A 26,871-nucleotide genomic window follows, 5' to 3' on the forward strand; every position below is an offset into this window, starting at 1 on the left:
ATAATTGAAATTATAAAAAGTTTATTTTTATTTTTTAAGTTAAAATTTAAATAGATATAATTTAAATTAAAATATTATAAATAAAAGTACCCTATTATACATAAATCGTGACAGGTTTGAGAGGATTTGCTTTAACACATTAATCGTGCCAAGTCTTTGTGTTTTATCTCAAAATCACGTGAATCTTCGTAGGGTGGGACGATTTATGCGTTACCTATAACCCTGTGTGCCCTGCAACGATTTACTCCTTATTCTCCTAGGTCATTCGTGCATAAATCGTTCTTGGGTGGCATGGTTAATATGTTATATAATCCTCATGCCCTCATGCCCTGGGACAATTTATATAATAGTAGAAAGAATATATTTACGTTTCAAAATTTGATTTAGGGGAATCTAGTAATTTTGGTAGTGGTTTATTTTATTTAAGTAAAAAACCCCAAATTTAAATAAAATTGTTGTTCTTTCTTAGAAATCAACTCGAAAGAATATTATCTATCCATTTGTATTTCTTCTTTTAAAATTAGCTTTAGTTTTTTTTTTTCATAATAACTACACTAATTAAATGAACTTTTTCAACTATAAATATTATCAAGAGCTAATTGTATGAAAGTTGAGTTTTAAATGATTGTTTAACGACATATACAAAAAAAAGACATTTTAATTATATTGTCAAGGTTTTACAATATGAAATATAAAAAATTAAATTTTAAATTATATGTTATTATTTAAATTACTATTTTAGTATTTTAATTTATAATTAGATATTTTGAAATCTAATCATATTTTTTCTCAAAGATAAATATTATTTTATTAATATAAAATAAAAGTGTTTTCATAAGGAAGTACAAAAGAATTGGGTATTCCCATTTATCACCAACTGTGACTGAAAGACTAAGAGCTTAAAGAAGAGTAAAGTAAGAGTAAAGAAAATTAGCAGCATCTATCAGGTATGGCTCACGAGTTCACGCACTAAATTGCTGGCTTCTTTCACTATCTCTAGTGCCGGGCTTATTACCTTCTCAAAAACACACTGATTCCTCGCTTTTCAAGTGCTCCAACACAGCGCCGCTATGAGGAGGGTCTTTTGTCTACCGTCGAATTGAGCCGCTGCCCAGGGTAAGACTCGTTGCCACCAATTGAAAAAGGTCTCTTCTTCTCTCATCCATAGGTCAGAGGTTATTAAGTTTAGACTACATATTATTGAAGACATGGGGCATTGGAACAAAGCATGAGAAATTGATTCAGCCTTCAACATGCATCTTGGACAAGTGGCAGGAGTGGATGCGAACCGGCTGTGAACTTGTTGCAACACCGGAAGCTTTTCATGAAGACTTTTCCATAGAAAAATCTTAATTTTATGTGATAATTTCAACTCCCAAATGCTATTCCAGACTCTGTTGTGTATGTTCTGGGGCCTCAATGAAGTAGGAGAATGAAAGAATCCATAAGCAATTTTGTATCCTGACCCAACTTCATATATACCAGATTTTGTTCAGTACCAATTAACTTCATCCTCCTCCTCTATTGGTTTGATTGAAAAAATTTTATTGCATATATCAACTGAAAAAATCGACTCAATCATATTTTTATTCCAACTTCTATCAGAATTTAGTAACGCACTAACGTAATACACTTGCAGATTTGGCGGGATTGTGAGTGCATTTTGAGGGACATTAAGGTGCACTGGTGGTGGGAGTCAGAGGTCATGGAAGACGCGAACATTAGTGCCAGAGCCTATTTTCCATAACAAGTCTTTCTCGATCACCTTGCGCCCTTCAAGAGAGTGTATAAATAGGAATCCCTCCCCCACCGCTCTCAATAGCGTGTGCCTGCCACCTGACGACAATAGACTTCTTTTCTATCCCATAATCCTCTTCTGAACTTTATCCTTGATAGCTCCAAAGGTTGCCTTCTTTGATTTTTGAACTATAGAGAGCAGTCCCAGGTATTTGTCTTGTGCTCCGATATGTTCAATATTTAGTGTCTGAGCAACTGCTAGTCTTGTATTCTGAGGTGTGTTTTGACTGAAAAAGATAGCCGACTTATTCAAATTGACTTTTTGTCCACTGAAACCCTCATAGATCTCTAGCAATGCAATTCTAAAATACTTTGGCTTGTATTAGATGCGCTCTTGCAAAAAAGGATTGAATCATCAGCAATCAAAAAGTGATTAACTATTTGACATCTCCGATTAACTTGAACTCCTTGAATTAATCTGTTTTGCTCATAACAAAACAGAATAAATAACAAAATAACAAAATAATCACTTGTACATAACAAAATATAATTATAACAACAATTATGCTACATATACATAAAATAATCACTTGTACATAATAAATCTTAAAATATAAATTTTGAAATACAAAATACACATTAAAAATAATTTAAATGATGTATGTATTTATACACAAATTTATAATAGATAATTTGATAGCTAATTTTTTATGTAAACATAATATTTTTATTATAAAAATTATTATCATATTATATATATTTCGCCTTCACTATTAAAATTTTCTGGATCCGTCACTGCTACATGCATGTTGACTCAGATATATTTTGCAGCTCCACATTGTAATATAATACACCATGATAGATTATAACTGCACAACACACAAGGATTATTCATATTAAAAATAATTTTGAACATTTATTTGTTGTATTTATCTTATATTCATATCAATACTACTAATTAATTCTTTAATTATTTCACTAGAAGTGTTGGTTTCTAATTTTATCTTTTTCAAATTAACACTTGCTTCCCTCATTTAATTAATTATTAATTAATTAATTAATAATATTTAGAAAATAAAAAAATAAATTAAAATAGTTTAAATTTATCTTATTTAATATTTATTAATTATTATTACAATTAATAAATATTAAATTAAGTAAGTTTAGGCTTTTTTTCTTTAATATTATCGATTATCTGTTTGAATAATATTACATATCGATGTTTTTTTGTTAATTAAGTTTAATCAAATTAATTTAATATAAAAAAATTAATTATAATTAATATTATTCTAAATTTTATTATTTAACTTGATTAGGTTTGGTTTATGACTTAAATGTGTAATATTTTTTTATTTGTTTGTGTTCCTAATTAATTTTTTTTAACTAATTCTATAATGTGATTGTGCGTATCTGTGATCTTGTCGCCTTGTTACGTTGGACGTGTTATTTACCTCATTCAGGGCATTTTTTGCTTGTTTGTATGCTTCTAATATTGTATTCCCCCACATGTTAGTACGTCACTGCTCATTGGCACATGGGGTGCTACTACAACTCCATTGTACCTTACTCCAAAAAGTGACTATTGAGTATTGATATTTGAAACTAATCACATTTGTCGAATCTCTTCTGAGCTCATCTCTTGCATCTAATAGTGCATATTGGTCTCTTTTTCACTTTCCATAAATGTAGTTACCACAATATCTTCTTTTTTTTCTTTGTTTATCTATAAATTTTATTTACTACTCATCAGACTTTGCCCTAGGAACATGATTGTTTATGTGCTTTTAATTATTTGTATATAAAACTTGACAGATATAGTTGGCTTCGGAAAGTATCACGTTCATCTTTCTTTAAAAAATACTTGCTATTACCGATAATAAATAAATTAGTAACATCTTTACAATCATAATGACCAAATAGTAATAACGGCAATATTATTCATCAATCTTATTTGTATAAAAATATTTTTATATCTCAATAAAAAAGACACATAATAAGTTTTATGATTTTTATATCTTAACAATTATTTTTTGATATTTTATATTTATAAAATTCTTATATCTTGTTCACTATTTAACTTAAATGTTAAAATATCTTTTGTAAATATATTTTATCTATTTTCGGTCATCACAGTATTAAAAAGACTATTAAAAAATTGGGTAAAAAACCCAATTGAGCCAAGGGCTGAGCAAAATTACCCATATCCGCCAAATCAAATATTGATACAACAATCCACCAGAACACATTTTTATATAATTCGAAACAATAGGTTTCAAACTAGATATACACGTAATTCGAATTGAGTGAATTCGAAATACTCCCAAACACTAAAACCATGTAATTCGAATCAATTAGTAACGAATTAAGCGCGAAAAAAATCAACTAATTCGAGTGAACTTAATTCGAATTATGAGAGAGAAGTTCGAATCTTATTAACTCGAATTACCAGGAGAAGGACAAGTAAGAGTAGTTCGAATCTAATTGATTCGAATTATGTGCATTTGGCTACTCTAAGTAATTCGAATTGATTCGTTTCGAATTACAATGAACTCGCCTATATAAGGAGTTCGAACCAAGTTCATTCGAATCACTTTCTCATTCTCATACCCCACCAAATCCCAGAGAAAACGACCAACATTCGGGCCGAGATTCACCGGATCGGCATATTCAGGCGATGGGGGATGATCCGGGGAGGCTTTACCGTCTGGATGGAGTTGCTCATATCGCCGGGGTGATCAACGACGAGGTTAGTGGTCTCTGATGTTGCGCTGTTCATAATGTTTTATGTTATGATAGTGGTTTTATGATAGTGGTTTATGTTATGGTGGGTTTATGATAGTGGTTTTTGTTAACGGTTTAGGATGGTGGTTTATGATGTTGTTAGTGGTTTAGGCTAGTGGTTTAGTGTAATGGTTTAGTAAAGTGGTGTGGGCCAGTGGTTTTTGTTAATGGTTTTTTATAGTGAGTTATGTTAGTGGTAGCGGTTTACGATAGTGGTATAGGCAAGCGGTTTTTGTCACCGGTTTTTGTCACTGGTTTTTGTCACCAGTTTTTGTTTTACCTGTTTTTGTTAGTGGTTTTTTTTAATGGTTTCTGATAGTGGTTTTAGCGTATGTTAGCGGTTTAGGGAAGTGGTTTAGGTTATAGGCATAGGCTAGTGTTTTTTGTTACCTGTTTTTATTGGTTACTGTTTGTTGTTAAGTGTTAACGGATTACGCACCTGGTTTAGACGAATTGTTTGCGCCGAACGTAAACCTTTTTTGTTCTTTATGAAATGAGTTGCATATGTCAGTGGTTTCTGAAAATATTCTAATTATGCGGTTCATCTTCTGTCCAGCCTCGGCGTTGCATATCCAGCGTTAGGCGGCAGCAGGGGATGCGGCTTGATGAGAGGTACGTTCCCTACCTGCAGATGGCCGGCTTGTACCATCTAGCGAGGTTGAACGACAGATGGTTCCGACTAGACGAGCCTTTAGTCAGTGCATTCATCGAGAGGTGGCGTCCTGAGACGCATACCTTCCACATGCCGTTTGGAGAGTGCACCATCACCCTTCAGGACGTCGCATATCAGTTGGAGTTGCTGGTTGACGGTCATTATGTTAGTGGTTGCCTGACAGACTTCCACCTATACATTGAGGGTGGTAGGCCTGCTTGGACGTGGTTCCATGAGTTGCTAGGTGTCCTGCCTCCTGAAAACCAAGTTCAAAAATTCGCAGTCAACTGTACATGGTTTCAGGAGACATTTGGAGAGTGTCCCGTAGGGGCTGACGAGGAGACAGTTAGGCGCTTTGCCCGCGCGTATATCATGATGTTGTTGGGGATGCAGCTGTTTGCCGACAAGTTCGGCAATCGTATACACATCAGATGGCTACCCTTTGTTGCTAGACTCGAGGAGATGGGTGGCTACAGTTGGGGGTCGGCGGCGCTTGCATGGTTGTACCGATGCATGTGCAGAGTCGCCAACAGACATGTTGTGAAGCTAGCTGGGCCGCTACAGTTACTGCAGTCTTGGATCTTTTGGAGGTTTCCTTCCTTTAGGCCCTCTGGGTGTGATGCGTTTAGCTGGCCCCTTGCCTCGAGGTACGTTTAGTTTTTTGTATTATGTATCGTTATGGTATTCACTTTAGTATGACTCATGAATGCACTATAAACCTTTACTTATTACGCAGGTGGTCTGGTTACAATCCTGGGATTAGCAACAAGGGGCCTAGGGTTCAGATGGCTCGCCTGAAGATCGACCTGTTACAGCCTCGGGATGTAAGTTCCATCAGCCGTATGTGTATCTAGTCATTCTTTAAGTTTATATAGTTTAAGAGTGACTTCTAATTGAATGTGTACGGTATTTGCAGTTCATATGGATGCCATATAGCGCACTCGACGTCATCCAGGTTGTCCATCCGGAGGTATTGGAGCCTCGGCATACGATGTTATGGCGGTGTGTGACGTCCTTGATATATTTTGCGGTTGTTGAGTGGCATCAGGTTGATAGAGTGTTGCCGCAGTTTGGCGGCGTACAGCCCCCACCGCGTCCCGCCCTGAACATCGACTTCTTGATGTCGAAGGACGGGAGAGGAGGTGACCGCTGGTTCCCGGCGCAGCTAGCTGATTGGCATCTTCACTGGCAGGAGCGTGCAGAGCACGTTTTACAGTTCGACATTGTGGCCGACCCCGGCCCCTCGCATGAGTTCCTGACATGGTGGCATCAGCATGGAAAGAGATTCCTGTCGCCAGAGATGTTTTTGGGCGATCCACGAGGTATTCCTATTCCGGATGAGGCGACTCAGAGGGGTCCCGGCCGAGTTCCTGAGATGGACCGAGCCCACGATGTTCCTGATAGACGTCGTGTTGAGAGGAGAGCTCGAGTCGGCACACGTCGTAGCCAGCGTGAGCATGCCTGGCTCGATGATGCCATGGATGAGGTTGAGGACGCAGGTAGGGGTCGCGGGAGACGACGTGGAGGCGGAGGTAGGAGGAGGGGGGTTGATGCTAGAGATGATGTCCATCACCCTGTGAGAGATGCAGCTGGACGAAGTGAGGCAGTCGGGGTTGACAGGCACCAACAGGGGGGGCATGATGGTGAGTGGTATGGGACTGGTATGGGAGATCCGTCGACTCACACTGACGCTGGGCTTGGTGGTGGACCTCTTGGAGATTATTTCGTTGGTGTTCCCGGTGATGATCAGACACTTCAGGACAGTACTCCATGGGTGAGTCCGAACTCCATGTTTCCAGACTTCATTGCTAGTGATGGTTTAGTGGCGGAGTTCGGTGGACCACATTCCATTGAGGATATCCGTACCATCATGCAGGAGGACGATGCTTCACGAGGACGGCTACCGACGACAAGGACACAGGCACCTTTAGATGTAGATCTGAACGAGCCTGCCACGGTGCCTCCTGTGCAGACTTTTGCCTTGGGTGGGACGCCGGCATCCGCACATACTCTGGGGTCACATTCAGTTGCCGGCCCGTCCTCATCCAGACCAGTACATGTCCCCCCCAGGACGCCTACAGAGGATGCTCCAGATGACGATACCGACTCGATTGAGGATGAGGAGCCACTGATCCAGAGAGGTCATAGGACACGGGTTCCGCGCCGTTGTTTTACTGGTTCACACCTATTCAGATGATTCTGGGATCTGCGTGTATTTTCAGTTGTCATGTTTTCAGCTTGTGTCTTTTTACTTGGTTATTAGTGTTATGTATGACTTCCTTTATGTATTTGTGCATCCGGCAGTTACTTTCATGTTATTTAGTGTTTTACCAGACACCTAGAGATAAGGTGTAGTTTGGTTATGTGCCGTAACGCCATAATTAGAACCACAACTGAAAAATATATATGGTATGAAACAAAACTTTTATGACATCTAGAATACATAACTTAGTTTCACGTAGTTCATCGGTTGCTAAGTTAGATAACATACATGTTCTGATGGTAATAGAAATAAAAATAGACAAACAAACTTTCTTAATCATTGGATGATCCGTTAAATAACATTCTTCTTGATGATGGTAATAGAAATAAAAACAGACAGACAAACATTCCTAATCATTGGTTGATCGGTTAAATAACATACATGTGATGATGGTAATAGAAACAAAAACAGACAAACCAACATTCCTAGTCATTTCCCTACGTGACTGTGGGTCGTCCGGCCTGCGGACAACTTCGGCGAGTATGTCCTGGTTGCCTGCAGAGGCCACATCTCTTTGGGCGGTTCGGATCTGCATCATCCATGTTGGTGCGTATGCGAGTAGACCTCGGCCGACCCTCCCTCGCACGCCTCATGTTCGGATCCGGTATAACGGTGGGCCCGGCATATGGGGGCCAGAAACCCTCTGGAATGGGAGGTGTGAATCCCATCTGATAGACACCAAAAACAGAGCTAATGCGATAAACTTCGTGGATGTAAGGCTGCCAAGTTAGACGTGAATAAGCACATCATGCCAGTGCGTGAGGACACAGGAAATGAAGTGCCTGGAAGTATCCACAATCACAAGTCTGAGACCCTAGTGAGACCCTGTAGGTACCAAGAGAGAACGAACCTGTAGGAGTCGTTTCAGCCACGGTGTACTCCGAGTTATCCCTGTCATAAACAGTCACCGTGAAGCACCTTGCCGTCTTCAGGTTTGCCTCGATACACTTGACCAGGTACTGGCTAAATTGTTGTCCGGTACCTATCTGAGCTTGGGCCTCCCTACCCTTACGGACAAATAGTTCCGCAAGCCTTCCATATGTGGCCTTCACCAGGGAGCACACGGGGAGGTTCCTTACCCCCTTCAGGATAGAATTCACACACTCAGATATGTTCGTCGTCATGTGCCCGAATCTCCGACCCTCATCACAGTATTGTGTCCACAAGGAGTACTCAATTCTGTTCGCCCAGTCACACATTGCCGGGTTCTCGGACCACAGAATGTCAAACCAGTAATCAAACTCTACCTCGGTCTTCGCATATGTGGCGTTCACAAGAAGCCTCCGGGCATCTTTCCCCTTGAAGGTGAGGGCGAAATCCGCTGCAACGTGTCGAATGCAGAATGCCCGGTATGCAGCTGGAGGTAGCCATCCCCCATCGGGCGCCTCAAGTGCTGTCTTGATGCCGTTATGCCTATCTGAAATAACCAACAATCCCGGCTGAGGTGTCACGTGCTGACGGAGGTGGGTGAGAAAGAAGGACCATGACTCAGCATTCTCACCCTCAACTAGTGCGAATGCCACAGGGAGTATGTTGGAATTCCCGTCCTGCGCAATTGCCACAAGCAACGTTCCCCCATACTTGCCATATAGATGGGTGCCGTCAATACTCACCAACGGCTTGCAATGACGAAATGCCTCGATACAAGGGGGAAAAGTCCAGAACAATCTATGAAAATAAGCCCGAGACTCGTCCTCCTGTCCCCCAACTCTAACAGGGCAAGTCCTGAGGACGGCTATAGTACCAGGCATCGTCAACTAAACTCCTAACACCCACCGAGGGAGCTCGTTGTACGACTCATCCCAGTCCCCATAGATGATTGCAACAGCCTTCTGCTTCGCCATCCACACCCTCCTATACGTAGGCCTGAATCCAAAGTGTGCTGCCGTGGCATTCAGAAGCACCTTGATGTTGACTGATGCGTCAGCCCTAACCATTGGCATAATGAATGTCGCTATGACATGGTAGTCCAAACTCCTATGGTCGTTGGAGATGGAGGTGGCGAGACAGGTGTGCGGTCCGTTGTACCGCTTGACTTCCCAGATGCCCTTACGTTGCCGGAGACTCAACCGAATCAACCATGTGCACCCATTCCCAAACTCTGAACACTTTCTCACGTACCTTCGATAGTCAGACTCAACTACCTTGTACTGTACCCCTCGGCGGATGCTGTACGTCTTCATACTCAACAGCGCCTCATCTTTGTCCTGAAATTGTTGACCAACCTGGAACTCTGTCATACCGGCGGACCCTTCCGTATCCCTGGCGCCAAATCCAGCAAGCTGCCCAGGATAATCATCCTGTCTCATGGCTTCCAGGTCCAAAGATGAAAAATGGGGTGGATACTGCTGTGTGCCAGAACTAGATCCACCAGTAGCCCTTATCGGATCGCCCGCTCCAACATCATCGCCGCTTTCATCGGCGATAAGATCCGGCTCGACATCATCGTCATCTGCATCATCAAACAATCCCTCTCCCACTCCAGCCGGTGTAGGACACCGTACGTCGGTCGGAAGATGTTCCCCATATCCAACCTCGTCTCCAACATTGCCGCTGAGATCAACAGCAAACGATGGGGAGGCGGCAGGCTGGACCGCTGGCTCATACACTGGAATGGAGGAGGAAGCAACCGCAGGTCTCGAGCTTGAACCGGCCACCGTGGCTATAATATTGGCATTGCGGTTCGACCCACCCGAGCTTGATACCACGTCAACCAACTTTGCCAACAGCTCTGGTGTCTTCACCTCGGAAAAATGCCTACGAGAAAGAAACATGACCTGCAAGTCCTCGTCACTCCCGATGGTGAAACAATCATACTTCACCGTATCATGGAGAACCGTGGTTGGAATGCGATAGAAAAACTTCTCAACCCTTTTCACTCCTTCCAGTCCAAGCTTGACAAGCACGGAGCTAACGAGAGCATCGTAGCTGGTCGAGGGACTCACGACAATACATAGAGGATCCTTATCAGTGAACTTCACGCCAGAGCGAGTTTTTCTCTTAATCGATCCTCTATGGTGTACTAGCACTAGAAAACTATCCTCACTAGCCATCACACCTCTTTGTTCACAGCTCCACGAGTTCGCTGCATATATATAGAGCTCCACTCCACACTAAATCGAATCAACTTGATGCGCACCATATATATATAATTCGAATCCAATCAATTCGAATTACCAAGGAGTTATAATTCGAATCAATAACTCTCGAAAAATGTACTTCCACACAATTTCTTACTAATTCGAATTAATGTCATTCGATTTACCATTACCTAGTTCGAATCTTATTGATTCGAATTACGTGAGATTCTGCATGCATAATTCGTTACTAATTGATTCGAATTACATGGTTTTAGTGTTTGGGAGTATTTCGAATTCACTCAATTCGAATTACGTGTATATCTAGTTCGAAACCTATTGTTTCGAATTATATAAAAATGTGTTCTGGTGGAATGTTGTATCAATATTTGATTTGGCAGATATGGGTAATTTTGCTCAGCCCTTGGCTCAATTGGGTTTTTTACCCTAAAAAATTATTTCATCCATATTATAGCTCGAAATCACTATTTTACTTCGGGCTATGTACTCTACAAAAAATATTTTAGACAACAAATCATATCCTTGATGAATTATATTTCAGAGAAATGTTATCAATACTAGAATAATTATAAAAAAAAATGGTTAACAAATTAGCATATTATTCTTCTAAATCTGAACAATTAATATAAAATAAAACAATAAAAAGTTAAAATTTGTTTAATTAACAAAAAATACAACACTCTTTATTTAATAAAAAAAGTTTAAGAATGTACAATAATATTTGCAATTCCCCCTTTTATTGTACAAGATGAAATTCGTTGAAGTTGAGGTTATTTCTTTTTGGTTCAATTTATTTTTCTTTTAAAAAAGAGTAAAATATTATTTTAATTTTATTCTTAACGTTTAAAATGTCATATTTTTATCTGAAATATATTATATTTTCATAAGTATTCTAAACAAAATCCTTTAAATAAAGCATTTAAGCTAAGTCAATTTAATTTTTATTCTGCATTTCGAATGTTATTTTTTATTTTCAATTTTATTTTTTAAAATTTCTTTAAATTTTGTTAACATATGTCTATTAATAGCATAATTGTTTTTATTAATATATTATAAATACATTGAAAAATGTATCAAATATTTTTAGTGTATTTGTTAGTGAGATTTTTTCTTAAAAAAATTAAATAGTATATAGTATGCTTGAGATTTATAAAATTATATTTTCCTTATTTTTAAGTCAGAATTGCACTCAACTCGATTTATGGTTTAATTTTAATTGAATGGTCTAATGAAATATTCTGGCATTAACTAAAATTAACCCAAAATATTATGAAATAAAACGATTAAAAATTGGTAAGTGATACTTTAATTCACATTCTCATTTTCCATAGTCATTTACTATTATTTATTAAAATATGTCAATCATTATTAGAGTTATTTAATCTTTTTTTATACAACAATAATTTGTGGTTGTGATATATTTTCAAGTGAAAATAATTTGTTGAATTTCAAATTAACTCTTTTTAACTATATCAATAATTATGGATGAAAATTTTCATCCTAGTTGTTTATAATTTTAAAATTGGGTATATTACCATAAAATGCACCTGAATTATTTTATCGTTGACAAAAATATTTCTAAATTTTTATTATCGACAAAAATGCCTTCAAATTATTTAAAAACTAACAAAAATGTCCGCTCGTCAACTGAAACATTCTATGCGAAAAAGAGTGATGTGAAAAATGGAGTTTTTTTTATGTAACAAGCGAGACTCTGACATTGACAAGTGAGCTATGGTACAATTTTTTGCTACTGGAGCAGGTCTCTTATTACAGCTGGATAATTTTGACAAATTTTAAAATTATTTAAAAACATTTTTGTTGATAACAGTGTTGAACTCTTTTTCATTATGATCAGGTGAAAAAAGACAAAATTTCTGGTTAAAAATTAGTAGGATGTACAATGCCCAAAAACTTGTTAGGGGATGAAAATTCGTTGCAAGGTTTGAGATAATATAGAGAAACATATAATATACGGAGATCTTTGCTCAACATCCTCAAGTGAGCGTGTTAGCCAGTAAACAACTCCATCAAGTGTAACATAAGTTGGATCTAAATTTTATACATATGATGGACAAGCCAATAGCACAATCCAATTTTTTGTGGAGCCACTACAACATTTTGGGTCTATGGCCACGGTTTTTTTTGTCACGGTAAAAAACCGTGACCATAGACCCTCTATGGTCACGGTTTTTTAGGGTGACAAAAAAAAAGCTATAGTCACGGTTTTTTTGGAAAGGGTGACCATAGAGTACCTATGATCACGATTTTTTAAAAAATGGTGACCTAAAAGGGTTTATGGTCACGGTTTTGAGGGGTGATCTAAAGGGGTCTATGGTCATGGTTTTTTACAGTGACCAAAAGGGGTCTATGGTCACGGTTTTTCAAAAAAGGGTGACCTAAAAGGGTCTATGGTCACGATTTTGGGGGGTGGCTTAAAAGGGTCTATGGTCACGGTTTTGGGGGTGACCTAAAGGGGTCTATGGTCACGGTTTTTTACAATGACCAAAAAGGGGCTATGGTCACGGTTTTACAAAAAAGGGTGACCTAAAAGGGTCTATGGTCACGGTGTTGGGGGGTGACCTTAAGGGGTCTATGGTCACGATTTTGGGGTGGCCTAAAAGTGTCTATGGTCACAGTTTTGGGGGGTGGCCTAGGGGTCTATGGTCACGGTTTTAGGGGGTGGCCTAAAAGGGTCTATGGTCACGGTTTTAGGGGTGACCTAAAGGGGTCTATGGTCACGGTTTTTTACAGTGACAAAAAAGGGGCTATGGTCACGATTTTTCAAAAATGGGTGACCTAAAAGGGTTTATGGTCACGATTTTGGGGGGTGACCTAAAAGGGTCTATGGTCACGGTTTTGGGGGTGGCCTAAAAGGGTCTATGGTCAGGGTTTTGGGGGTAACCTAAAGGTGTCTATGGTCGCGGTTTTTTACAGTGACCAAAAAGGATATATGGTCACGGTTTTTCGGAAGGGTGACCTAAAAGGGTCTATGGTAACGGTTTTGAGGGTGACCTAAAGGGGTTTATGGTCACGATTTTTTACAATGACCAAAAAGTGTCTATGGTCACGGTTTTTCAAAAGGGTGATCTAAAAGGGTCTATGGTCACGGTTTTGGGGGTGACCTAAAGGGGTCTATAGTCACAGTTTTAATCATTTGAGTTTAAATTAATTAAAATTTTTATGTATTTTTTATAATTTTAAATATTTTATCTTTTAAAAATTTTAATAATTAAAAACTAATAATAATTTTATATGATTTATTTTAAATATTAAAATTTTAAATTAAAAAAAGATTTAAAACTTAATAACATAAAAAATGATTTAATAACTTAATAATGATTTAAAAAATGATTTATAATTAGTTACTTTATAGAAATTGAAATTAAAGTTGTGATAGAAAAATAATGAAATGTAATATAATTTAATTTAGGTAATCAATATTTTAGATTTAAAATCGTATTTTATAAAATGTGATTTGTAAGACCCATAATTTTTGAAAAAAAATATTATTTGAGTTAATTTTAATTTATATATTCATTAAATACTTTATTTTTAGAAATTATTTTATTAAAAGTAATTAAATTAAGTTTTGATAATTAAATGAAAAATTTTACTTACTCTTATAATATTGAATAATTTTTTACATTTAAATTATAGAACTTAATAATTTTAAAAGAATAAGAATTTTGTATGATTTAGTTTGAATAATTGAGATTTTAGAAGTTAATATTTTAATTTTTATAGACAAAGAAAATTAATTATAATATCTCCAATTTTTAAATTAGAATATTTGATTTAAAAAATAATAATAAATTGATAATCAAATAACATTTTCAAAGTAATTTTAAAAAAATAAATTAGATTTTTATTTAATACTCTATACCCTAATTTAATTAAAATTACTAAATTTCAATTTACTCAAAAACCCTAATTCCTAAATTAATTTAGAAAACCCTAACCCACTTACCCTTCACCCCAGCGCCGTTTCCCCCTTTCACTCATCAGCTTCATTTTTCCTCACACACAGCAAAGAGAGAGTGAGACCCGAAAGAGAGAGAACGAGCTGAACGGAAGAGAAAGGGAGACCCAGAGGAGGCGCCGCTGGGCCAGAGCTGCCGCTGGGAGGGTCCTCGCCGCTGCCGCCATAGCCACGCAGCCGCTGTCTGGTCGTCATCGTCGTCGCGCTCGCCAGAAACGAGGCAGAGAGCAGCGCCGAGAGGAAGCCCGTCAACCCCATCGCCGCCTTCGTGCTCGCAAGTATGGAGGAAGCCCGTTGCTGCCAGCTTTGTCAGATCTCTGTCATCGAACCCGTCCTTGTCGCCGCCATTGGAGTCGCGAATGGAGGAGGGAGAAGAGGCACGAAAGGGAGCGTCGCAGTGTTGCCGTGGTCGTCGAGTGGCTGGGCTTGCCATCGTCGCGTTTGGGTGGCTATTGCGCCGCCGTTCGTTGCTGCCTTGTCGCCATTGAAGATTCATGTTGCCGCTTTGACCGCCGGTAACCACCGGTGGAACCCCATCTTCTCGGTAAGCGTTTCGTTCTGAAATCTTTGAAAATCGGAATTCTGATATGAGTTATTGAAGGTTCTGAGACATTGGTAACGTAGGGTCGAATTCCGAGTCTTGCATGCTGAATTCAATTGTTGTTGCCTGCGACATCAAGCTGCTGCGTCATCACTGGAGCTGTTAATGTAACATCCCGCATTTTTGAAAATCTAATTATGAATAAATTGTGATTTTATTAGAAATAATTAAGTAGATTCGGAGATAATTTCATTTTAAACCAATTAAGATTCTTAAGTAATTTTATATAATGGAATATTTTGTATAATTTTAGTAATTAAAAAATTAGAAAGAATTGTATAATTTAATTTAAGTAACTTTTATTCTGAAAAGGTTACGATTTATTTTATTGATTTGATATCTTATTTTATAAATTAATCAATTAAGAGTAATTAAATTAGTTTTATTAATATTTTGAGTTAAGTTAATTACAATTCTTGTGTAAATTTTTATAATTGGTTATTTTATATAATTTTAAATTAGAATTCAGTACTGGAAGTGTTATATAATTAAATTTAAGAAATTTCTATTATGAATAAATTATGATTTATTTTATTAGTTTGAGCTTTTAGAGATTAATTTATTAGAAATGATTAAATGGACTTTTATAAATACTTAAAGTTTAAGTAATTTTATTATAATTAGATATTTTGTAAATTGAAATTAAAGTTTCGGTGATAGAAAAATAATAAAAAGTTATATCATTTAATTTGAATAGTTAGTATTGAGTTTAAACTATATTTTATAAAAATGTGATTAATATATTTATTTTATAATTTAAATTAAAAATAATTAGTTGAACTTAACAATATGTTGATAAATAACATTCTTAAATATTTTTAATAGAGTATATTTGATTTTAAAATTTCTCTACCCTCTAATTTTAATGGAGACCAAACGCCGTTAAGCTTCTTGCTGCTGCCTTGGAGTCCGTCGTCAGGTTCGAGTTGAAGAAAGAGGGAGGCATAGATTCAACGTCCCGTAGAGAGGGATTTGTTGTTGTCATTGCGCGCCGTCGTGTGCTGTCGCTGTTGTTCGAGCCGTCGCCATCGCCGTGGGTGAAGTCCGCCGTTGGCGCCAGTTGAGGCCGCTGCTATGGAACAGAGATGAGAGAGAGACGTTGGGAGGAAACTGTGAGCTGCAAGCCGCTGACCGAGAAGAAGCTCTGCCTTTGTCGCCGTGTTAGAGTCGTCGCTGCCAACGCCGCGCACCGCCGTTAGCGCTGCCGTTGAAGGGAACTCGCCGTCACAGTTCAATCATCATTGAGCTTGAAGGGAGGCGTCACTGATATACCCGACAGCAGCTTCCCCTGCGTTTCCAATTCCATTCTTGAAACTGTATCACTCTTGCTCATGCTCTGTTTCCCGAATCTATTCCTCTACCATATTTTGTTCTGATTACAATAGCATATGTTAATGTCTCTGTTTAGTATGATCATCTTTATCCGGAACCACTGATGTCACCGCTACGGAGGTGATTGGGATAGGCGCGATTGTCATTGTTGTTGCTGCCCCAGAAGAAGTGAGGCTGCTACTGCTGTTCCGGCCGCATTGGTTGTTGTAAACTGGAAAAAAGAAGGGCATCATTGTGTTTAAATTTGACGGTTTCGACTAATTGAGGTAGGGGGTTTAAACGATTTCAATTTAAGAATGCCTACAAGGTTTATTGAATAACTGCAAATAGATTTAATAGCTGTGAGTAATTGATTGATTATGTGAATATTGAATTGTGGCTAAAATTGTGATTGGAATGGTTGAGATTGTGATTTGGAATTGTTGATTAGTGATATTGATTGATTATGTGGATTGGAAATTGTTTGATGACTAATTGTTGAGAATTTCTGAATTTTAATGGGTTATGTTGGATTTGTTGCCGTTGAGCTGTTATTTGGTATATTGTAATGTTAATGAACTTGGTTGGTGGTTGATTTGGAATTGGTTTTGAGGGGTATTGAAGGGTTGGATTTTGAATACTAAATGGTTTGCTGAAAATCAGGTTCTCTTGAAATAAAACGGCAACTTTGAAAGTGATTTAGTAACTCTATAGTGACTGAAATTATAAGAATTTAAATGTTAAATAAATTATATTAAGTGTAATTGTGAAAATTCAATTTTTAAGGTTTCATATCAACTAGATAATTAGTTATGATTTTTCAAAGTTGAACTCTAAAATATGATTTTCTGCATAATTTTAAACGAAGTCAGAAACTTTGAAAAGCTATAACTACTTATGTAATTATCGGAATTGTATGAGACCAAACCTGGGTTAAACTTGGGGATATAAGGAACTAAACTGGTAAATTTGAGACTTTTTCATTAAGTTTATGATTTATGGTGAATTTTTGAATTGGAGATGTCAAATCTGGTTTTAGACTTCAGCAGAAAATTACCTAACTTCCAAGCTACGTAACTCCTTCATTAAAAATGGTATAACCCTGGAACTAATTGAGAAAGAAATTTGAATAAGTTATGTTTAACCACATAAATTTTGAAGGTGGTTGGATTTAATTTGGATTTTATATGAAATTTTGAATGTTGTACGCTGCTGCTGTCTTCTGGATTTAAAACACTGCAGAGCAGTCACGGTTTTGCTTATATTCTTGAAGCTAGAGTCAGCAAAAAATTATGATTTTTGGTTTAATAGAAAGCTTAATCCAAGACGGTCGCATGGATATAAAGTTTGCATGATTCCGAATTCATTTGATATTTTAAAAACAAAATGGAAATCAGGCTGCCAAGTTGTGTTGGCAATTATTTTGGATATGGAATTTAAGGAATAGAGTTTCTATACTATTATCAAATATTTTTGAGAATATATATTGTTGTGGCAACTGCTGAAAGAGACTGATAAAATGTTGAGAAAGAAGGAACCCGTAAGGGTGGCTAAGTCCTATTTTTAAAGGAGATTATGTCCAAATTTTTATAAAAATATAAGGACTTAATCAAAATCAATATTTAAGGCTTATTTAATGATAATAACTTCAATGATTCTTTTAAGAAAAGATTATTTGGTATACGAGATTGTTAGCAAGGGCGTGGGTCTTGTCCCGCTTGCGTACTTGCAATTATGAAAGAAAAAGGAAAGAGTAAAGTACTTATTGTATGATTATCTGTTGCTTGAGGCAACCCAAGAGATATTTGTTTATTTGTTTGTTACTTGAAGCAACCCAAGAGATGTTTGTTTGTTGCTTGAGGCAACTCAAGAGATATTGTTTGCTTATTTGTTGCTTAATGCAACCCAAGAGATAATATTTATTTATCTGTTGCTTAAAGCAACCCAAGAGATTGTATTTTGCTGGAAGGGATGTGACAGTTGCTGCTCCGTGTTCTCGGTTAATCGTAAGTCCGGTAAGCTGTCCCTTGTTTCGAACTCTGTTAGTCACTATTTTGTTATATGTTACTAAGATTCCTGCGACGTGAATACCTTAGGATCGAGTTTCGGTTATTGTATGTTACAATTCAAGCTGTTTCGGTTGTTGCGGAAGTGGATAAAGCTGAGGTTACGGTTGCTGCTGTCGCTGGCCGAGGAAAAAGGGGTTTTTGACGCGTTTTGGTTTTGCGAGTTTCGACTTTGAGGTAGGGGCGTTTTTATTAAAACTCATTTTTTTAGGAGTTGTTATAAATTGATATTTAGGCGAGTAAATATTTTTGGTGATTATAGGGTCTTATGAGTTGAGCTGAACTGCTTTGAATAAATGTGATTGCTTACTTGCCTGTGGCTAGTTCTGAATATTTATTTGATATTGAAGTAGTGAATGAAGGATTGATTTAAAATTCTGATTCGAATGTTTATCAAGTATAATTTGAGAATTGGAAAGTGATTGGATGTTAGATTTAGTTTGATTTCGGAAAATGATTTGAGATTTGTGAATGACTTGGGTTTGAAAATGTTGGAAAGTGTTTGAGAATATGTTAGTTGACTTTGTTGGAAATGAATTGGAATTTGGAAATGGTTATAATATTGGAGATGAGCTTGATTTGTAGAAAAATGAATTTAAATTGAAAATAGTTTGAGATATTGAAATTGTTCAGATTTTGAAATTGAGTTGAAAGGAGTTTGAGAAATGATTTTGTTGGGACCCGGAAAGGCTAGATTGCTGATGCATATGAGCATTGTAGTGCTTTCCGGTTGTGTGCTTTGCCAATGATAATTGGCGCTTCGATGAGATTATATTTCTAAAGCCAGTCTATTCTCTTCATCTTTAATATCCTAGGTTTCAATGCATCTTTTTAGGCTATTTTTATTTTCTCTTTTCTGTTTTCCAGAGTTGCTTTTTCTGAAACATCTGACCTCACTTTGATTTAAATTTAGTCAAGTAGCAGATTCCCTTGTTCTCAAATGTGAATCCTTATGGCTAGTTCTCAGTGAAAATTTCTGTGTTTTCAATTTTTCAGTGCAGCAATAAACAACTTGTTTGGTATGCTTGTAGGATGGTTATTTATTGGGACTGTCCGTGAATTTAGGGTTTTTTGAACTAACCTAGGGATTAGTATTTCTTGTTTCTTCTGAAATTGGTAATAGCAAGGTTTTACACTAAACAAAAGGGTGAATATAATGAATTGTAACAGTGATGAATTTAAGCACTAAGAGTAAATTTTTGCATGAAAATTTCTCATTCCAATTTTACCAAAGAAATATATATGGGGACTACTAAATCATTTTGATTTCACTCAATCAAAACACATCACTTTATAAATGTCATGTAGATGATATGATATCACTATTTTTTGTCTTAATGATAGATTAGGAATTTTAATTTTATTTATTTTTCAAAGGTCATGCATCAACTTTATTTATGTGATTAGTGTGTAAAAATCTTAAATTTTTTTGTATCTATTTTCTTTGATTTTTCAAATAGCTCTGTGTTTTCCAAGATATTTTATAATTATTGATATGTAAAATCTTCAATTGCTAAATTGTAAATATTTTCCAGAACATGCTTGATTATGTCTCATTTTAAGACAGGAAGTTTAAAATAAAAATTATTTTATATTTTATATTAATTTAGGATTAAGATTTGTTAATTGATTATTTTGTTTACCTACTCTTGAATGTTCTTTACGAGGAATTTTTTGTTTTATTTTGTATACAGGATAATTTTTTTGGACTCGTAAAGACAAAAGGAGTTGACTAGTTGTTGTGGCACCCTGTATAAGATGGGATGTGTCTTATAATGAGTTTGGTTATCTAAATGTATTATTTTGATGTGTTCTTTACTTTTTGATAAGAGACTTTATCCGATATTATATGTAATGGATAAATTACACTCTATTTTGATTAGTGTTGTAATGAATATCTATTTTTTAATGAAACTTTTATGATTTGGATTTATCAAATTTTTTATTTTTAGATTTATTTTGTGATTATCATCATTTTGGGATGTGATTATGATTTAAAAAAAATTAAATCTCATAACATAAAACAGGCTATGGTCACGGTCAAGGTGGGATGACCATAGAGGCTATGGTCACGGCAAAAAACCGTGACCATAGATAAGGCTATGGTCACGGTTTAAGGAAGGGGTGACCATAGGGGCTATGGTCACAGTTTTGGTGAGGGGTGACCATAGAGGCTATGGTCACGGCCAAAACCGTGACCATAGATAAGGCTATGGTCACGGTTTAATGAGGGGTGGCCATAGGGGCTATGGTCACGGCTAAAATCGTGACCATAGCTAAGGCTATGGCCACGGTTTTTGGTGGGGTGACCATAGAGGCTTTGGTCACGGCCAAAACTGTGACCATAGATAAGGCTATGGTCACGGTTTTGGGAAGGGGTGACCATAGCCGTGACCATAGATAAGGCTATGGTCACGGTTTTATCGCGTGACCATAGATTAACCTATGGTCACGGTAAAAAAACGTGGCCTAAAGTGCCAGAATTTGAACATTACAACCGTGACCACAGAAACCGTGACCATAGATAAAAAAACCGTGACCATAGGTCTATGGCCACGAGAGAATAGGCCACGGCGGAAAAATCGTGACCATAGGTCAAAAATCGTGACCATAGACCTATGGTCACCCTTTTCACTAGCTATGGTCACAGTTTTTCACCGTGACCATAGACCTTTTTTTTGTAGTGAGCTGGTATACATGGTGAATGTGCATGCAGTAATTTCGTCACTCTGTTGGATCACATACATGATAGCATAGTCGAAAGTGTATCGATAGTATAAGAAAGCATACACATAAGTCATTTTAAGTTTAAAAATGTAGATAAGATCCAAAATGATTTTGGACCTCTTGCTAACTGGATCTCAAGTTAGCAAGTAATTTTTTTATTTTCATGGAAGAGGATTTTGTGCACAAGACTCCATTTTCAATACCAATAACTTAGAACCAATCCTCATAAGTTAGCAAAAAGGGAAAGTAAAATGGATTGGTGTACCCAGTCGAAGCATCCATCATCATGACCTAGTCAAGAGAGTTCATGAAAGAGGATGGATAGAAAAAATGTAGTATCAGTGAGCAACTATGATTTCTCCACCTTGCAGCAATATGTGTCACAAACTCATGCCTGCTGAGTTTTGCTCTCCAATAGCGAGACGTCATGCGAGCATTCAAAATGGTTGAAACATCATAATGATGGAATATGTCTAGGAAAATTTCATTAAATAGTTCAAGAAGGAGAATGGAGTGAGGAGGAATATCACTCATTCTTAGTAAAATATGAGAATGCACTATTAAAGGAATCAAGAGTAGTAGAAAGATATGAGAGTTGGGAGTATGAGCTTTTTCAAGTGAGGATATGTGTTGATATGGTATGAGAACTTGTCTTCATTTATAAGAGAATAGCTTATTAATGATTCAGCAGTATTTATACCTCCAACTTAAATAGAAAGAGGCCTAAAGAAATATTATTTGCTCATTTTTTAGCTAATATTTTATGTTTTCCAATAACTCACATTGGAATATATACTAAGTATACCTTCAAGATGCCCTTGTGGTTAGGGGAGTCAAAATTGATTAAGCAAAATGTAATAAGCCAGTGAGCCCATCTATTCCTCAAAATCATTCTATTGCTCAGTAATTGAATAGTATTTTGGCATGTTCCACTTCAACTAAGAAATCTAATTTGAATACAAAGAGAGAGGAAATCACTTTCTACCCTATAAATCTCGAATTATGGGATGGCAAAACGCACGGAGAGGTAGTAAGGGTCACCCATGTGTCATAGCAAGGAAAACATAGGAAGTACTCTCAACACATCTTTTGTTATAATAGAGGCAAGCTTTAAATGAAGCTATAATTGAGCTGAAAAATAATCTCATAGGAGATTCACCATTAATGCTGACATGACCTCAAACCCAGGTATGGCAGAGTATATCCACTCTCTTCTTTTCTTCTAATTGTTCCGTTTGAAAAAATATGTAATTCATTGTTTTACCAAAAGCTAATTATATTTTTTCAACAAAAATATGTAATTCATTTTTCAATACAAGTATAGCAGAGTATATCCACTCTCTCCCTTCGACATCCAGCACATATACTTGGAATAGTTTGACCAAATACCTGAGCTGTTGATCCCTGTGGAACCCATGCCAGACCATCAGCCTCCTAACCCTATGATCGAGCAGATTGGTCCTTTGAATGAGGCCTTCATAACTGCCATGTCTAATGGCTTTTTAATAACCTCATATGAGGAGGATCCGTCTGAGACTAGTCTACCATGAGTTGACCAGATGATTATTGACTTGACTTCCAGTCATTTAAAGGATACTACACCAGGAGGAGTAGTACCTGACCCATAGTCTAGTGTTATTTTTCCTCACCATGTATAGACTTTTGCGAGGATAGGATTTCTTCTGTATATATCTTAGTCAGGTCCCAGACTAGGGTGGCCTTTGTGTGGGCCAGGGCCTGAGAGTCAGCAAAGATGGTCTGTATATATTATTATCTACTAATAGTATGTATCTAAGAAATTCGATGTACTTTTTTTTTGTATGATCTTGTACAAAAACTATGCCCTAGTGGCAATCTATGCGATATATGCTCTTTATGTTTTTTGCTATATGTTACTCTATCTATCTGTTGTATCTATTTTCTTGAATTCAACTAACCTATAAAATCCAAAAGGTGAGGCAGGCTCATACACATATATATAATATAGAGTCTCTAAGGTCAACTGAATGGTAACACCTGGTGACTAGCATTAGTCATGACGTGTTAGAAGTCAAGTCGTTACACATATCAATAAAGTAAGGGACAATTATAGGTCATGATAAATTAGTTAGGGATAAATATATGACATGCTTTTGTGATTGAATTTTTGATTGTGTGACATACTTCTGGTTGCAGACCTAATTCCTGCTATGCAGGAGATGATGCCTAGGGTGCATCACTGATTTTGTATTTGGCATCTTTGAAAATTTTCAATAAACAATGAAAAGACATAGAATTCAGGAGTTTATTATGAGATTGTGCACGTGCCACAACCTATTAAGAGTTTAAGGACAACATAGAAAAGATGAAGCTGTTTAATGAGAATACATGGGTAAACCTGAAAAAATGGCCGAGAGAGGCTTGGACAAGGTCATAGTTCAGTCACAGGCCGAAATTAGATTCTATTTATAACAATGCTTGTGAAGTTTTCAATTAAAGATAAAGAAAGTAAGAGGAAAGCCAATACTCACGTTGCTTGAAGAAGTGAGGATGTTTGTAATAAGGACAATGACTAAGAATAAGGTTAAGCTGGATAACCATGTGGTATACTTTTCCTCAATAATCAAGATTAGACTTGAGAAAGTGAGGAAGGAATCTAAACACTGACACCCCATTTAGGCCGGAGACACTGGTTATGAGAAGTTTGAAGTGCACTGGCATCCTACAAAATATGTAGTTGACTCGAAAAAAAAGATGTTCACTTTCAATTTTGGATGCTAACTGGTGACAATTTTAAATTTATGTCACAAGTATTTTATATTTTGAATTAAATTATTTATTCAATACTTAATAACTTGTACATTATTTCTATATTTTCAGGAATCCCATGTGTCAATGCTTGTGCAGCCCTTGCTAAAGTCAACAGGCATCTAGAGGATTTTTCCCACAATTTGTCAACTATGGAGTCCTACAAAGCCACTTAAAACTACTACATAAACTCACTTCTTGACTAACTTTTATGGGAACAATATGAATACAACATACCTTTGAAAACATTGGTTAAGAAGAAGCCAGACAAGCTCCAAATCAAGAGGAGAAAAGATGCGGATGAAGGAGGTCACTCTAATAAGAAGTCTAAGCCAAGCACCACTTTGAAGAGGCAGCTACGACCATTTACTTGCAAGTATTGTCTACAGAAGGGTCACACCAAGAGAGATATGAAAAAAAGAGAGCTGTCGATACTGCAGAAGCTGTAGCTACTACTGCTGAGGCTGCAAAGGACCCTAAAAATGCTACTACTGCTACATCTACCAATACTACTGCTACTACTACTATTACTACTACTACAATGGCTATTGTTTTAGCCACCACTATTATTACATCAATTGCTACCGCTGCAACTACTGAACATACCCCTCTTGTGGATGTGGATATCCAATATGCTGAGATTGATCTATCTCAGCCATCATATTCTAAACCAAATGACTGTCGGCAAGTATTTCTCATGACTATGAAAAACTATGGAATTGTAAATTTTGAAATATTCTAATTTGTTCATCTGTTTTTTTTTTCATTTGCATTCACTATAGGTTTCTGAAACGAATAACAAGATACCAACAAGACTTGCGAAGCTGGCACTTAGAAGAAGGTCACCTCCTCCAACAACCTCTGCAGCCTTAGATCCAATGAGGGAGTTAATTCAGCCATTGCAGCATGGTTGGAAAGCTTCATAAAATTTTTTCTCGCACTAGAATTCAAACTTCCAAGAAAGAAGTGTGACGTCTGAGCTTAGTATCCATAGAATTATGGTGTCAACTTGCAAGTTAGGGATATTTTGTAAAACAATTATGACAATGCTACATTTCTTTTTATTTGTTGGTGATGATTTCTAAACTTCATGCAACTATGTTATTATATTTAAAATATTGAAAAACTATTCAGACAATGCTAAGTTTCTTTTTGTTTGTTGTTGTCATTTATGCATTATATAGTACTTTAGATGAACTTATGTTGTTTTGGATTATTTAAGGATAATATTTACGTTATCTGTTTTTATTGTTGTTTATCCATATAGAAATTGTGTGTTGAATTAAATTTACATCAACAAAACCAATAAAAATAGCTATCACAGAACACAATCAATTCATACAAAAAAAAATATCTAAGTTATTCCAATTAACATTCGTAATGTGGATTATATTGACATCATGGTTCTTCATTGCAACCATCTTTTCTTCAAATCTTCACTAACAGCATTAATACAAACACAACTACTACCCTAAATCCAGCACTTAGATCATCACTTTCACATTTATAACATCTACTTTTAATTTCTCAATCCTCCATGCAAAGTTCATCTTCATTTCACCCTTCTAATTTCCTTCATCAACTTTCACGGGTACCTTATCTTATACAGAATCTGTCTAAACAAATAATGCGCACCATTTCTTTCCATTAGTATGTAAACATGTATCGAGTTCACTAAACATTTAAAATCAAATCAACGAAACTTAAAAATATAGAGTTAGGACACTCATATTATAATTTGGATACCCAAACAACAACTTATTAGGAAATGTCTCGGTCCCTAACCACTTAAGGATCGGCCGACATTCACAGCCACACCACTCTGAAACCCACTCGTGCCTGCTTCACACAATGTTCCTTGTCAAATTTTTTTTGTCGCAGATGATTGGTTCGAATTTCTTAAAACGTGACTATCACTCTCTATCATGGTGCAATATCAAGAGAAAGAAGAAGAAGAACATAAAGAAGTAGACGAACAGAATCGGAATGAAAGAAAGAAGAATTACTTTTAGAGTTCATAATAAGAGACAAGGACTAATTTGTAGTTCTTCCTACTTCTTCATAGTTTTTCGTTCTATTTTTTTTTTATCAAAATCTTTCAAATTTGTTTCAATCATGAGCAAATTGATTATTTTAATTTTTTTATTATTTTTAGTACTCATTTTCATATTTTAATTTTTATTTTTTATTGTATTTTTTATTTATATGATAAATATATTTATATTATTTGTGTAGTGTTCTGATTTCTCATATTATATTTTTATATAAGTTTTTTTATCATTTACTATACTGTTTTTTAGGGCAATTTACAAAAATAAAATATTTGACATTCCAAAATTATGAAAATACAACTTTTGTAGTTTGGATACGAAAATGTAACTTCTACAAATCTATATAAACCGTGGAAGGAGTCCCATAGATTTGAAATACACGTAAACCGCCGGAGGGATTGCACGGTTTACGTTGATGAAACGTTTGGGAAGAAACCGTAGCAGAGGTTCTATGGTTTTTGTGAAGATACAAAACATGCATAAATATGCAAAACACGCATCAAGTTCTATATATATATATATATACCAACCTAGAGTGTCATTTTTATTTCAATAATTTGTCCTTTTACGCTTAAAAATTGAAAAGATTCTAAAATAATAGTCCAAAATAGGGAGTATATTTGAATTTAGTTAAAAGAAAAAGTTGAGTTCTCACCAAAAAAGAAAAAGTTGAGTATACTAAATGGTTGTTGACATAATCAGATCTTCAAAATGTTTGTCCCTAGTAATATTGTAGACTTACAACTTCTTTTAAGGCTTATTTTTTTTCTTTTATTTTGAATTTATCCTTCTTAAGTCACCAAACAAAATTAGTA

At 36.2% G+C, this 26,871-nt stretch overlaps 2 protein-coding genes across 2 annotated transcripts; both read right to left on the reverse strand.

Annotated features, from left to right (window-relative positions):
• Positions 1–8,179: 8,179 nt before the first annotated feature.
• Positions 8,180–9,184, reverse strand: LOC107611534 (uncharacterized). The gene has a single exon (XM_016313450.2). It carries the CDS (start codon positions 9,182–9,184, stop codon positions 8,180–8,182), a length of 1,005 nt encoding a protein of 334 aa, XP_016168936.2.
• Positions 9,185–9,190: 6 nt separating this feature from the next.
• On the reverse strand, positions 9,191–10,486 carry LOC148578389 (uncharacterized). Its single transcript, XM_088503033.1, has one exon. The coding sequence runs from the start codon at positions 10,484–10,486 to the stop codon at positions 9,191–9,193; it is 1,296 nt and encodes a 431-aa protein (XP_088359159.1).
• Positions 10,487–26,871: the final 16,385 nt, after the last annotated feature.

Source organism: Arachis ipaensis, chromosome B1, assembly GCF_059453495.1.
Source record: "Arachis ipaensis isolate K30076 ecotype BB chromosome B1, ASM5945349v1, whole genome shotgun sequence".
Classification (NCBI taxonomy): domain Eukaryota; kingdom Viridiplantae; phylum Streptophyta; class Magnoliopsida; order Fabales; family Fabaceae; genus Arachis; species Arachis ipaensis.